Here is a 15,117-nt window from a genome sequence, read left to right on the forward strand (position 1 = left end):
GTGTCCTTATCGTGCACAAGTGTGTGCACAAACACAGATGCACTCTCTATTCGATCACTGTCATTATCCGATGTGACGGCAAATCTGACACGACCAGAAATAATTCAGGCGCAGGCAACGGCTTAACGTGCTGTCCGACACAAGTGTACACACTTCCAACTTCCAAACCCCGGGCAGTCACTGAGAATCTTTCGATAACTTTTAGCGGTCTGACCTGGAGCTTAAACCCAGCACCCCTCGGGAACAGCCTTGTATTTAGCCACTAGGCTGACAAGGAAGTCCAGCGGCACAAACGCTACTCTATGCGACTCCCTTCAACGAAAATTAGAGACTATAACATTTAGACAATGATAATTTTACTACTTTTCAATAACGTATAATATTCCTACCTGAATCATTTATTTGGGCTTTCATCTAAACAGCCATCTTTCACGCAAAGGATCATTCCAGCGGTCTTCCCCTTTTTCTGTCTAATAATAGCCATATTCATTATTGGTCTATTTTGGTCACTTATCATTCACCCATTGTCTAAATTGATTACTGAGTTTGATGACATGGATGACTGGCAAATTTGCCACCTGATGGTAAGTGGTCGCCACTACCAATAGACTGGCCAATAGCAATGAAATAAATGTTAACCATCCCTCGCATCAACTTGGGATCTAAAATGTGTCTCAATTATACTGGCTGAACACACACGCACACCTTAACCCTTAATTTGATACAGTCCGGTGTGACGGACACTTATTTAAAATAAATCCTGCCAAGTTTTTATTTCATGTTCATCGATTTCTAATCGATTAAATGTTTATTTATACCATAAATAAATAGTAAAAAAAAAGTAATGATTGTGGCAACATTGCATATGTCAGTTGGGACGCAAAATGTCTGCGAAAAGGCGGCCACATGTTTTGCTCAAGTTTTGCTATAATTGTTTTTCTTATTTTTTGTGGAAAAATGATTTGAATTATAGATTTATTTATTAGATAATAAACATTTCAATAATTATTTACAGAAACATACGCACTTTATTACATTTTTATGGTGTTTATTTGTAACTAAAATGATTTGTCCGTCACAGCGGACATTGCTAATTGTATAGAAAAGTAATACTTTATTACTATGTCCGCTGCGGCGGACAACGCCAAAATGTGTGTGCTTCTGCTTGTTTGGTTATGGTTCTGAGTTTGTTTTTTTTTCTTTGCCAACAGCCTAATCGCACAAGTAAAATTATTGCTTTAGTGCCGAATGAACATGCACCTTCCGATGCTAGCGAAATATCAGATTCGGAAACTGAATTGCATGATGCACGTACTAATTCTTCCACCCCCCTGTCTTCTCCTGCAGCATCTATTGCATCTTCCCTTGCTAACATAACAATAGATACATCCGACGATGAAGAATTACACTCCGAAGATGCTGATATTATACCAGATTCTATCGTGCGTGAAATTGGCGAGTCCATTTATGAAAATGTTCCATCCCTATCTGCTATTCCTTCATTGCCTGCAACGCCTATAACACCAATAGCTTCTTCATTAGCACCCCGAAAAACAAGATTTAGGAAACCAACTACAGTCAAAGCCAAAAGACATGACAAATGTTCATTTCTGTATTTTTCTTTAGTAAAAAAACATAAAAATAACTGTGGTTTTTATTTTCCGTAGTTTGGCAGTGTCCGCCTCAGAGAACATATAAATCTGACCATTAATTTCACAGTAATTGGCAAGGTACGCTGTGACGGACACCAGTTTTCCCAGCAGTGGGCTATTGTAGATTTTTTTTTTCATTTTTCCAGAACTTTATGACATACTCATGAAACCACAAAATTGTCAAATTCATATATTTTGAATATTTTTATCTGTGCCAAATTAAGGGTTAAACCGGAACACGACATACGACAGTACTAAGTATTGCTGTTTGGCGCTAGAATATCTGATGAGTGGGTGGTACCTACCCAGACGGGCTTGCACAAACGCCCTACCAATAATTGAAGCCGTATAACATGAGGTACTCATGATTCTGTGATAGTTATGCAAGATAACAATTTAGTTTTGCAAAACTGTTTTGCAATGAGAGTTATTTAAGAATATAAAATAAATCTTTTTTTTTTTACAGCATGACAAAGTCAACGGAAAATGGCAGTTCAACTGTCACCACGGACCTGACGAGTGCTACGGCAACAAGGTGAGTGCGAACCATAATCACACAGTGGTATTTCCGCAAGAAGTAATTCGAAACTCACCGCGGAACACGATCGTCAAATGACAGAATGTGATATGGAAATTTGACTAAATTAATATATATCTATACATATAATAAAATTGGAGTGTCTGTTTGTAATATTAAAATGACCGCTTTTTTTTAAATGCATATGTATGTGTACGATAATAATTTTTTTTACATTTTTTGTCTGTTTGTTCCGGCTAATCTCTGGAACGGCTGGACCGATTTTGACGGAACTTTCACTGACAGATAGCTGATGTAATAAGGAGTAACTTAGGCTACTTTTATTTTATAATTATATATAAAATAATAATAAAGTTACGCTGCAATGCCCAAATACTGTCCAGCACCGCGCGCAGCCCTCGCGCCGCCGTCACGTCGGGTGCCTCCCACCAACGACTTAATATCACAAAAGCTGCCCAATACAGAATTAATAAGTTATAATAAAATCTGTGAACTGAAAAATATTATTTTTGTTAAATTCAAACACGCAAGAAGTCGCGGGCACGGTAGTTATAAAATATATAGGATACAAATATCAAAATGGCGTATTACGTTAATCGGTTAAAACATTTTACGAGTGAGATACGAAGTGAATTCTTGCAGAATCACACCACAAGGTAAAATAAGGGAAGCTCCTTTTAAAGAACAAACCATTAAATATATCAGATCCTCGTGCGTAGTATATTTTCTACCAGCATAAATATTAAGCTATCTACATATATGTAAGTATATACATATCTCAATTTCAGATCCAGTCGTGCATCCTCAAGGACCGCAATCTCCAAGACACGGAAAAGATGGAGCTGGTAATTTGCCTCATGGGTCAAGCGAACCCTGACAAATCTTTGGATACGGTAAGTTATAGTTTAGGAAAATCAGGAAAGGAGTACTTAAACCAGTACAGTAACAGATCTCATTCGATCATGGCCTTTCTTTCAGTGGTTTTTGGTGAACGTGTCACAGATATATAAAGATTTCCTCACGATGTTCAACCATACTAATTACGTAGCCAGATAGGCATGGGTGGACACGGCCCCCCTCCATCTCAACTTGGTGCCCTACAAAAAGACTAGTGATTCATTGTTCCATCGAAACTCCCATCCCCATAACAAAACCCTGGTTACGCCAATACCTTCACTGTCATACGAAATAAATTGTATAACTATTATACTGATTACAAACGAGTTTTATGGAAGCTTTACTCCATTTCACCTTTGCTTCCTGTGAAGCACGAATCAAGAATTAAAAACAACGCTCTTCTGTAAATAATAAAATGATCTTAACCGGTTATTTTAGATAATGATATTTACCATTTTTTATTTAAAATCTCGATACGGGTAATTTTTGTTGCAACGTGCTGTGACGACTTATTTTTTATCGTTGGCATGAAACAAACATAAGGCACGACTGCTGAAGAAACACCCACACTAAGTCTAGTCCTCATCTAAATCAAGCACTAAAGGCCGGAACTACTTGGACTATAGTTAAATCCGTCCCTGACGCAACGCTTCCAGGATATGCGAGGCCCAGTGATGGATCTGGGATTATCACTGGGGTAGGTATAGCAAACACTAAAAAAGTACGCAACATTTAATTTGCTTTAGGTAAAGTACTGTAAGTTTAATAAGATACTTTAAGATTTGTCACGGAAGAACTCAGTTGTTTTTGGGGGGGTGGGGCTCGAATCCTTGAGCAACGAATCCGCAAGTGGTGAAGCCTCATACGTAATTTTGATTTCAGTGCCTGGAACAAGTGAAACGCCAGGCGGAGTCGGACAAGCTGAAGCGCTGCGCGTCCGGCGATCAGGGCGACGCGCTGCTGGCGGCCTACGGGGACAAGTCGGACGCCGTGCAGCGCCCGCTCGCCTTCGTGCCCACCATTGTCATCAATGAGGTACCTACGTGGAGCTCTCTGATCTCATCTGTAGATGTATCTATACTAATGTTATCAATGCTATAGTAACTCTGTTTGTGTGTCTGTTGCTCTTTCGCGCCTACACCACTGAACTTATTTTTTTATTTTCCTTACGTATATTTGAGTACAAAATATTCTGCCAACGTCACGCAAAGATGATACGTCAATAAATTTTGAAAGTTTCGCTGTCATGACCAAACAGACTCAGGCGTCCTATGCACGTCCTGAACGACGAAGACGATAGCATCCCTATCGCAAACGCGCCATTCGTAGGGAAAACTACACTATATACCTCACACTCGAAACGAGGACCCAGGTTAGTGACGTCACGGAGGCGGCCGTGGCGTCAATAGATTCAATCAGTGCTCCGATCAGAAGTGTTTCCCACCCCACCGACTACGTTCTGATCCGAAGTGCGATCTCATAGGAGACACCCTCAGGACGAACGTCACTCTCGAGCCCGAAAGGATTCAAACTTCAAGGCTGAGTCTAGTACTCGCCCCAAAGCCCGGTGACGCTGTAAAGGCCAGTAGGGCCAACATGCATACAAAAAAAAAACTGTCATGAGTAGAATTAAATCCAACAATATCTATATCATAATAAATGACGTTTAAATTCAATTTTGATATTACAATTTTATCGTATTTCAAAAGGAATTTTACTTAGTTTTTTTTTATGTTTTCAGAAATTCGACCAAGCCCTACAGGACGAGTCGTTCGCAAACCTCAAGGACGTCGTCTGCCGCTTGTCCACGACCAAGCCAGCGTCTTGCTAGATTTAATAAGATTATTACTTCTAAGTACAATTTTAATACACTTTTATGCCTTTTTTATTTAACACACCCAAACATATCCCTAACTTATTCATCGACTTGTAATAAAATAATACTCAGGGTTGCCTGTATTGATCTTATATAAAAAAAAACACAATAGAATATCAAAAATACTTTTATAGAGAAATGAAGATATTTAATTATAGCTATGTATGATAAAGTCTGGGAGTCCTTGAGAGTTATCTTCATATTGCCGTAGCATATCACATGAAATACGTAAATCCAAGGTTTCTTCATCTTAATTCCTACTTCCACTGGAATAGATTATATACATACTCTATGCTTTGTCAATGTTGTTTACACCTTTAAAGACGTATCATTTTGTATGTTACCCAACAGATATTAATTTTAAGTGCTTAGTGATATGTTGATGGTGTAACTTTTCCAATAAATAAATAAATAAATAAATAAATAAATAAATAAAAAATGCTTTCACAGTCAAACCACTAAAACGGATTTGAAATTGCATATGAAGCAAGCGTGATCTCCGAGGAGTGGGATAGGCTACTTTTTTAAAACCAACACTAGACGACAAATCGCCAAATCGCGAGCGAAGTCGGAGACGATAACTAGTTTTAAATAAAACAATATAACTTGGATGGAGTTTATTTACAACATATTTACAAATTCATAAAAAAAAAAAAACTTACAGCAGCGACCCGCGCTGTTCACAAACATAAATTTACAAACACATCTTTAATACCAAAAATACTTAATACTGACAGTCCGTTTGAAAGACTGCTGAGCAATGGACGAGTATAATTTTAAGGTACGATAGCTTTCGTTATATTTACAGCGCTTTGATTTCGGTAGATTTCTTCGGATTTCTTCCAACGAGTGACGTGAAGTAATATTATTACTGTAATATTTTTAAATTCAATCATTATTTACAAAATACTTACTTAGTCGATAAGTTAGTATACCTTATTGTTTCTTCCATTCTTTGATCAATTCTTAAGTAACAATCTGAACATATCCCACGGGTGGGAACCGCTAGTCACACTAGTCAAATGTGTGTGGATGCAGAGCCTGATTTAAAAGCTTGGAGGTCCTGGGACTACAACGAAGTGGGGGTCCTGATTTATTTATTAAATTAGACAAAAAAACAATGAATATTAAAATGTTTTAAAGAATTTCTTATTGTTCACGTTTTTCTCAATCTCCAATAGATTTTATTTAAATCAATAAATATGTATTGAAATGAGGCCCCTTTCTTGTGGAGGCCTTAAAATTAAAGCCCTTGTTGTTCTTTAAATCCAGCTCTGTACATGTGTTAGAAGATTGTCATCAACACAAGGTTTCCTCGAGATGTTTTCCTTCATCTACACAAGATAAATCACAAGTTAAATCCATAAAAATGGAGTTCCTTCCCCTTTTTAAACCTACTGTCTTCGGTTTAAATTCAATTGTCACAGATACACAATAATAATCAAATCGTTGCAAATGACTTTATCATCATATTTTATAACTGATAATCCTCTGTTTAAAATCTTTGTTAAGTCAAAACACCACATATTAGTCGTTCCATACTGAAAACGAAAGCCTGACCGCCGCGATATGGCCCCCTATTACGCATAATGCAACAGGTTTTTTCATAATATTAGTTGGCATACGAGTAAATGAGCACCTTAATGGTAAGTATACATCACCGTCCAAATACATTGGTGCTGTGAGAAATATTCACCATCCCTCACATCACAAATGTACCCCTATTGGGAACCAAGATGTTACAGCTCGTGTGCCTGTAGTTACCCTGACTCACTGACCCTTCATACAAGGACACACCCCCCTCAAATGGACAAACAGTACCATTACAGGTTACTGTAATGCTCAGATCTCTCACTTATGGAATGCTAGAATCTGAACTGTTACAATATAAGTGAGTGATCTCGTTAAGGTACCTCCCAATAGTTAGAGGATCAAATTATATTTGTAAAGTACAATACAATTGTTTCCACTGTTTGCCAATGCACAATAATTCTGTATGTAAATAACAGATTTTCTTGGTAACGTTCGACGATTCATATATAATAAACATTTATGACCAATTGGGGGGAACATAGTCATCATCTCCCTCCTCGTTCGCCTCCTTGTGCCGTCTCAACTTATGCCTCCTCAAATCGGACTTCCTCTTCGTTTCATAGCTACACTTCCCGCACACGTACTTCTTCGTATCCGTTGTACACAAACGTATATGTTTCAATAGATTCGTCTTCACGTCCGATTGGAACCCGCACTTTTCACATCGGAATCCTCGTTTCGCGTTCACTAAACGGACACTATCGTGGGACTTTAAGTGATATATCAGACTCATGTTGTGTCTGGCTTTGTAGTCGCACAGGTGACATTTGAACTTCTTCTCGTCCTGGTGTTTTCGTTTGTGTCGAGCGAACTGTGCTTTGCTGGCCGTCGTGTAACCACACATTTGGCAAATCTGTATGACCGTGGGGTGCTCCGTTGCGTGCTTTTTGAATTCCGACTTGCTCGTGGTCCTGAAGTGACATTCGACGCAGTAGTACTCGTACAAGCCCCACATAATTTTCGCGATGTTATTCTCAGCGGAGTGCACGGACTTTGATTTGGTTTTCGATTTTGAAGATTTCGATTTCGTCTTTTTAGATTTCTTGGGCCTCTTGTCGACTAGTTTCACGAGCGGCATGTCGTCTTCGTCGGTTTCGTCGGAGACTTCGACTGTGTCGATGTGCGGCTCTTCGATGATGACCTCGTCTTCGTCGCTCGACGTTAAAAGGCTTATCGGATCTTCTTTTCTGTAAATTTAATTTCCAATTATATTTTTTTAACACGGCAACACTTACAATTACCATGCATTTAAATTGTAGACAGGGTAAGCGTAATTAAGTTTTTTATAAAAACCAAAATTCAAATACATTGTTTTGCTAACCGTACATATTCATGTTTACAGCTATAACAACACTTTATGGTTAAAGTTCCTATTGTATTAATCTCAATCGTGTATAAAGTTATCCTTTCTTTAGGTCCACAGATACAAAAAAAACCTCAGCCGCCATCTTTACTTACTTCTCTCCCAAATCCACAACATCTGAACTTGTGTCCGCGTCGGTCTCGATATCATTGTCCTGGAACATGAGGCTGCTGGGGTCCACCTCGCACTGGACGCTTTCGAGCAGCATCAGACAATCCTGGTTCGTCTGGTCCTGATCACCTGCTGTTAAATAACATTCAAATTAGGTCTTTTCTTTCTAAAAAATATTATCTTATTAATTTTATGTTCCATTCTCAGACTATAGCTAAAGCCGAAAATCTCAACTTAACTAATTAGAAAAACAAGATTTTTTACTAGTTTCCACTTCCATCAAAAACTTTTATAAACAACCTAATTGCTAAAAAAAAATGGACCGTACCTACCCAGAGAACGTATACAGAGCGCAAAAATTAAAATATGGAAAATATAGACATGTCATTTAACAAAAAAACATAAATCCTCACCTTTATCGACGGCTACTTCGATGAAGACCGGATCCTGCAGATTGTCAACATCAATAATTTTCATCTCTTCGTTTCCAAATTCCGAATCTTTGACTTGTGTTGCCATCTCGCTGTTCGCTTGACCATTTTCGATGACGTTTTCCAATTCACCGCAATCCGTGTCGTTGATTTCCCTTTGGACGTTCAATGGTCTAATTTGTTTTATGTGATAGTTTGTAATAATGTCTTCTATGTCGTTATTCGCTTCTGAATCGATGGCTGTTATGCTTGGATCTGTTCTGTTGGAAAATATATAAATATACATCAGTAGAGGATTAAGCCGAGCCGAGATGGCCCAGTGGTTAGAACGCGTGCATCTTAACCGATGATTTCGGGTTCAAACCCAGACAGGCACCACTGAATTTACATGCGCTTAATTTGTCTATAATTCATCTCGTGCTCGGCGGTGAAGGAAAACATCGTGAGGAAACCTGCATGTGTCTAATTTCAACGAAATTCTGCCACATGTGTATTCCACCAACCCGCATTGGAGCAGCGTGGTGGAATATGCTCCATACCTTCTCCTCAACGGGAGAGGAGGCCTTAGCCCAGCAGTGGGAAATTTACAGGCTGTTTATGTATTATTTATTTATTATAGAGGATTAAGAATAAATGGTCACAAACCACCCCCTCGCCCTCTAAATATTAAACTTTTTCCGCAATAAAAATTAAAGTAAGATTAACAACTTTTTAAGTAGCATTCTGTCCCTTTTTACCTAAAGGAGAGTAAAGTAAATGTCCCACTAGTGGACTAAGACCTCCTCTCCCTTTGTTTTGGAGCTTTTTCGTATTATATGATATTATTATCTACTTAGGGCTATTATCATTGATGTTAAAAATTACCCCCAAAGATTAAAGTTATTTCTCGAAAAAACTTAGTACTTAATAACTTTTTAACTAGCATTAATTTTTCTATATTTTTATCTAGAGTAAATTCACTGTAAACGTCCCACAGCTGGGCAACGACATTTTCTCCCTTTGGAGAGATGGCTTGAAGCTTATTCCCTTCAATAAATTACGCCCAAAATAGATCAAATGTTGCCTTTGCGACCCATTCCGGCTAAAGTCGAAGGGGACTGTGCGGGGAGTGGGTGAGCGGATACGGCCAGCGCTGACAGACAGATAGACAGACAGACATTAAAAGCCAGTAATTTTCCCACTACTGGGCTAAGGCCTCCTTCCCCTTTGTGGAGAAGGTTTGGAGCATATTCCACCATACTGCTCCACAGGTTCTTGCATACACATGTGACAGAATTTCGTTGAAAACAAACACATGCAGGTTTCCTCACGATGTTTTCCTTCCGAGCACGAGATGAATTATAAACACAAATAAAGCACATCGAAATTTAGTGGTGCTTGCCTGGGTTTTAACGCGCATTAACTTTTAAGTAATCGGTAATGTTTTCCCGGGTATTATTTAGGGCTATATCTTACCTTCTAACTATGCCGTTACAAAGTTCACTATCTATGGCACTGGCCGGCGTTTGTGTGTCTGTTGTGTGACTTTTTGTTTTTCTCGTATCTGTGGCGATTTCATTTGTTTTGGCGGGAATGTCTTCGTTCTCCTCGGCATCGTTTGCAACGTTCTTCGGTGATTTCGGTCGATCCTGTAAAGCGATCAAGGACGCTTGATTACATTTGATTGGTCAGCCGTTTTGATTGGTCGATGTTAACCACCTTATGAGATTATAAATATACTGGAACAAATATGTATTGAAAAGAAGCGCCATACACGCTTTTTTACTAAAAAACATTTTATGTTTAGTGATAAGTATGGATAGCAAAAACATTTTACAACTACATTGTTCAGGTACAGTTGAACTAAAAATGTTTTTTTTTTATTAACATATAAGCCACGTGTATAGGGGGATATGTGTGCTGTTTAATATTATATCTATATCAATTTTATAAATTCTAAAGTATCTTTGTCTGTCTGTAAAGGTCAGTTGTTCTTCCACGGCCAAACCTCTGCACTGATTTTGATGTAATTTTCAATGATGAAACGAACGAAGAGCGAAGCCGCAGCGCACAACTAGTTAGTAATTATCCTAACAATTACTGGAGTGTATTTAAAAAAAAAAATTGTCTATGATTAGTTGAGAAGGCTATGTCGGGGGATTCGGTATTAATAAAATCAGTATAACCGAACAAGATCAAGAGTTCAAAAAATACATTAGACAATAATAACCTAATACTTACTTCAGTGAACACGCTAGGTACCACTTTCGCCTTCAACCGCTTCTTGCCCCTTACCAGCTCGTACTGACCCTCCAGGAAGTGGCGACTGCATACCACCGAATCGATGGTCACTTTCTCTGACGGCGTGAACGCGTCCAACCATCTCCGTCGAAGTGTACGGCTGTTGGGAAACCTGGAATAATTAGGGGGTTTATCAATCAAGACCGACGACCTAGTAAACGCGAGTTTTAAACGGTTACAACATAATATGTTTAATTTGTCTTTAATTCATGATTTATACAATTTATACTCTATTCCCGAATAAACAACATTTGACCTTGAATTGTCGCGATATCATTGGTCGAGAGCGTGAATTGTGATATTCATTATGGACTTACGAAAAAATGGCGTTTTGGATGTCGACGAAGCTGTTATCGGAACTTTGGAAGTCAAATACTCACTTGAAATATGCAACATCGTCTTTTGTATCGTTGCAGCCGTCTACACAGCATATCTTGACCATGGTTCAAATTCATATAGCCGGCTGAAAAAAAAAAAAAGATTATTTTTTTTTATAATTCAACAAAGGCAGAGTTGGCAACAGATCCAAATAGTCTACCTGTAAAAAATATTCATTCCTTACAAAGTCAATACGCTAACGTCTTTGGGAACTTAGATGTTATGTCCCTTGTGTTCTTATTTACCGGCTCACTATCCTTAAAAACTCAACACAACAATATATATTACTGTTTTTAAACGAATATATGATAAGGTACCAAGTATATTTAATATACACAAAATATATCTTATAAATTAAGTATATTATTTTATACAACCCAGAATATAAGCATACATGTACAAAAGCAATGCAACACTATTTGATAAATATTTTATGAAAAAACAAAAAATTTTATATATTCATCATCTTCCTTCGTCTTAACAAATAATATTAACTGATTCTATGCTTGTTCTGTATGACTAAATTCATTTGATTGTGATGAAACTTTGTGGCAGAGAGGGCCAGAGGAAATCAAGAAGTTTTCTTTGTTTACTACCCGTGAAAACCAGGTGGGGTTGCCAGTTATAGTATAAATGTGATATATTATTTTGTTATAAATAATTACCATTTTATCATAAGAGATAAACACCTTTAAAATTTTTGTGTATCTAATATATACACTTGTGAATCTTAAATAACTAAATGTGCCGATAAATCAGTATGACCATGCAATATCAACGGTAAACAAGATTCGTCAATTTATAAACCACCTCAATACTTTAAGAGTCAATTAAGTGAAGATTATTTAGCTTTTAACTTATTTAGATTAAAATCTTATGTTATATAATATTAACTGCCTCATTGTTCTACTGGCCAGATTTAAGACTGCAAATCCAAAGGTCCTGGGTTCTAACTCCAAGTGGTTGAGAGTTATGGGGCTTTACTGTTGAAGAAAATTCAGTTACAGCTCGGAGTCTAGAAATTGGCCATCTGTACCCCACACCTCAGAAGGCATGTAAAGCCATAAGACCTACTCCTAAATTGGTTGTGACGGATTTGTCGACCAATTGGATTATCAGTGTGAGAGTATATTGAGTGCACCTGTGTTCACACACACAATTTAATATGGGCTGCGTAGTTGGTGAATCTTTAATCCAATTTTGAATTGTTTTTGATACATATCATAAGTATTTAAAATTGCATATAACTACTATTTGAGAATTATGAGATGATATTCTATTTCAGAACCAAAGGCAAAACCACAGTTTTATTACAAATCTTTCAGTGCTAATATAAATGTAAACATACTGGTAAGATTTTATGGAACCTATCAATTAAAAAAAAAACTTAATCTATATTTTTGTTAGTCTGACTGAAGATATTGTTTTTTTTTTTATTGTGATACTAGTAAACTAAATTGCAATATAAATAATACTTGTATTATTAATAAATAGTAAATTGTATTTTGACAAAATATTAATTATGTACAACAATTATGGTGGTTTTTTATCTATACTTTTATTCATATTATTTAAGAATTGTTTTTATATAAAATTGTTTAAATATTGTTGACTCAATAAATTATTTATATTAAACACAAATTATTTAATAATATCCAATATATTAAAATTAATTGTTAATATATAATATTAACTATTCCTTTAATATACTTCTAATCGGCATAACATTCACTAAATAACTTGTTGGGCGTCCTTATTCTGGTCCTTCTATATCGCTTTTAAATCGCAACTACATTTCGACCGTATTCTTTGGTACATAAAGCCCATTATGCAACACCGAGCGAGACTAAAACGCCGATACAATGCGAAGCGATTTAGCGAATAAGCCGCCACAATTATTATTTTCGGTCACTTAACATATCATTATTTTGAGCTTTTAAATATTTATATTGACAGTTTCATCGTATGTTTTCATTGAATAACAGTTTTCGCGCGCAAAATCTCCGTAAACAAGGTTAGAAATAACAAAAATATTATTAAAAACTCACCACGCTTTTACTATAAATAAAATCCTTTTGTATATTAACAAATACTTAATATAATAACAACATGTTTAGTTATGGCCGTATTTATTAAAGTCTTGAATAAACTATTAAGTAAGAATTAAAAAAACAAGCACGAAAAATATTTACTACTATTTCTTTATTTTTATTGGATACTTGACAGTTACTAGTGTTGTCCGTTTCAAGTTATTAATATCCCTTACCGGTATCTGTTGAAGGGAATTTGCAAGATCGGTTATTTCGCTATAATAAAATATTATGACTATTTATTTTTAAATTTACAATCAACGTTTTTTTAACTAAATAATATTAGTGACTACTGAGAGTTGCTGTTGATGGTGTAATTATCAACAGCCAAATCGGTACGTAGTTATAAGTGCGAGTATTAATAGCTTATTTACATTATAAATCGATATCAGTTTATGTTCGATTTTTAAGGCAAACTTAATTATGATTATTATCCAATAAACATTATTTTATAAAGTGAAATCATATAAAAGGCACTTAACGGCTTACGCATTACTTTTTAAATTAAAATTGTATTATTTTATTACGTCACATTTGATATCTTTATATTAAAATTTCAAACAATTAAATTGAAATAGTTACTTTATAATATAGTTGTTAATTAAAAAAAAAATGGTAGGTAGCCTCTTTAACTATTCCTCTTGATGTTACTCAAGTAACGAAGATGACCTACCAGATTTCGTGTTTACTAATATTATATATGCGTAAGTAACTCTAAGTAAGTAACTCTAAGTAAGTAACTACTAAGTAAGTAGAATATCTGATACGCTTTCACGGCCAAAACAATGAATCAAATTTGATGACATCTTAAAGTTTGAACCCCAAGGTAGAACTCAAGCAACTTTTTTATATTTCACAACTGAAGACCAACCTTTAAAAGGTGAGCAAAGTCGCGAGCGACTAATTATTAAAAAAAATTCTTGTTAACAATTTAGGTAAGAATATTAGGTAACATCATTGCATAAATACATTCGTACACTTTCTGGCATATACGCGCATGAACTCGCTACAGCCTGTTAATTTGAACTCAGCTCATTACAAGAGGTGAATCTATATATATAAAAGCGAAATACCACTCACTGATTGATCACGAAATCTCAGATACTGTAACACTTACAAATTTTAAATTTGACAGTTGGGTACCTTATAGGGTGTAGACATCCGCTTTTACGAAATTTTACGTAACTCCACCCCTAAGGATGTAAAACGGGCGTTGGAATTTCGCGCGGGTCAAGCCGCAGGTTCAGCAAATCTGCTATAAAATATAACTCTATTTCCTCCTAAAAATATATTTCAACATCTCTTGAAGGGTATTAAAACTCATAAAATAATTTATAATATTTTTATTTACATATAAAACTGTTACATTTATTTGCTAACTATATGTATGTATACAGTCTTACTTGTATAGTCAAAATATTGGCAGTTGATAAAAATACATAATATAAAAACAAGTTCAGAATTTGTGAAACGATAATAATTATTAAATTCTTTGCAAGATGGAAATCATTTTCACACATAGTATTGGTATGGCAGGGCTTTGTGTAGGCCTATGTGGCTAACGTATCCGATTGTCATTTATTCCACCGGAAAACTTTCAATGCCTCATTGGCAATTAAATTACACACAGAGAATATATATTCGGCATGAGTTAAACAACAATAATTGTTCCAGTGGCTCGTATGATCTACATATACAAAAATACTTTAAGATATTCCACTGCCTGTTTTGTATACTTAAAGCGTTTGAAATATACAATAATTACAACACTTTTATATTTAATGTCTGAACTGAGTATGTGTTAGAGAGAACATTTATTATCTGTTCCCTTACAGTACAGTAGATTTAAATAACTTGGCGATGGATAGTTATGTAGTTATGAACCATCGCATCAACAACAAAAAACAA

The 15,117-nt window shown here is 36.0% G+C and overlaps 3 protein-coding genes across 3 annotated transcripts in view; 1 reads left to right on the forward strand and 2 right to left on the reverse strand.

The window, feature by feature from the left end:
* The window catches only part of LOC113400628 (gamma-interferon-inducible lysosomal thiol reductase-like), a 28,675-nt gene extending 23,713 nt beyond the window's left edge, over window positions 1-4,962 (forward strand). The window contains exons 4-7 of the mRNA XM_026640263.2: window positions 2,119-2,187; window positions 2,979-3,083; window positions 3,970-4,122; window positions 4,829-4,962. Coding sequence (XP_026496048.2) covers window positions 2,119-2,187; window positions 2,979-3,083; window positions 3,970-4,122; window positions 4,829-4,918 — 417 coding nt within the window. The 3' untranslated portion in view covers window positions 4,919-4,962. The remainder of the gene's footprint in view (window positions 1-2,118; window positions 2,188-2,978; window positions 3,084-3,969; window positions 4,123-4,828) is intronic.
* The window catches only part of LOC113400627 (cyclin-dependent kinase 9), an 89,815-nt gene that overhangs the window by 69,888 nt on the left and 4,810 nt on the right, over window positions 1-15,117 (reverse strand). The gene's annotated exons all lie outside the window — the stretch shown is intronic.
* Window positions 6,551-13,346, reverse strand: LOC113400626 (zinc finger protein ZIPIC-like). The gene is made up of 7 exons (XM_064219750.1): window positions 13,168-13,346; window positions 11,122-11,204; window positions 10,682-10,853; window positions 9,917-10,089; window positions 8,444-8,721; window positions 8,015-8,162; window positions 6,551-7,743 (listed from the first exon to the last, which is right to left on the reverse strand). The coding sequence occupies exons 2-7, from the start codon at window positions 11,181-11,183 to the stop codon at window positions 7,014-7,016; spliced, it is 1,563 nt and encodes a 520-aa protein (XP_064075820.1). The 5' UTR covers window positions 11,184-11,204; window positions 13,168-13,346; the 3' UTR covers window positions 6,551-7,013.

This window comes from Vanessa tameamea, chromosome 29 (assembly GCF_037043105.1).
Source record: "Vanessa tameamea isolate UH-Manoa-2023 chromosome 29, ilVanTame1 primary haplotype, whole genome shotgun sequence".
Classification (NCBI taxonomy): domain Eukaryota; kingdom Metazoa; phylum Arthropoda; class Insecta; order Lepidoptera; family Nymphalidae; genus Vanessa; species Vanessa tameamea.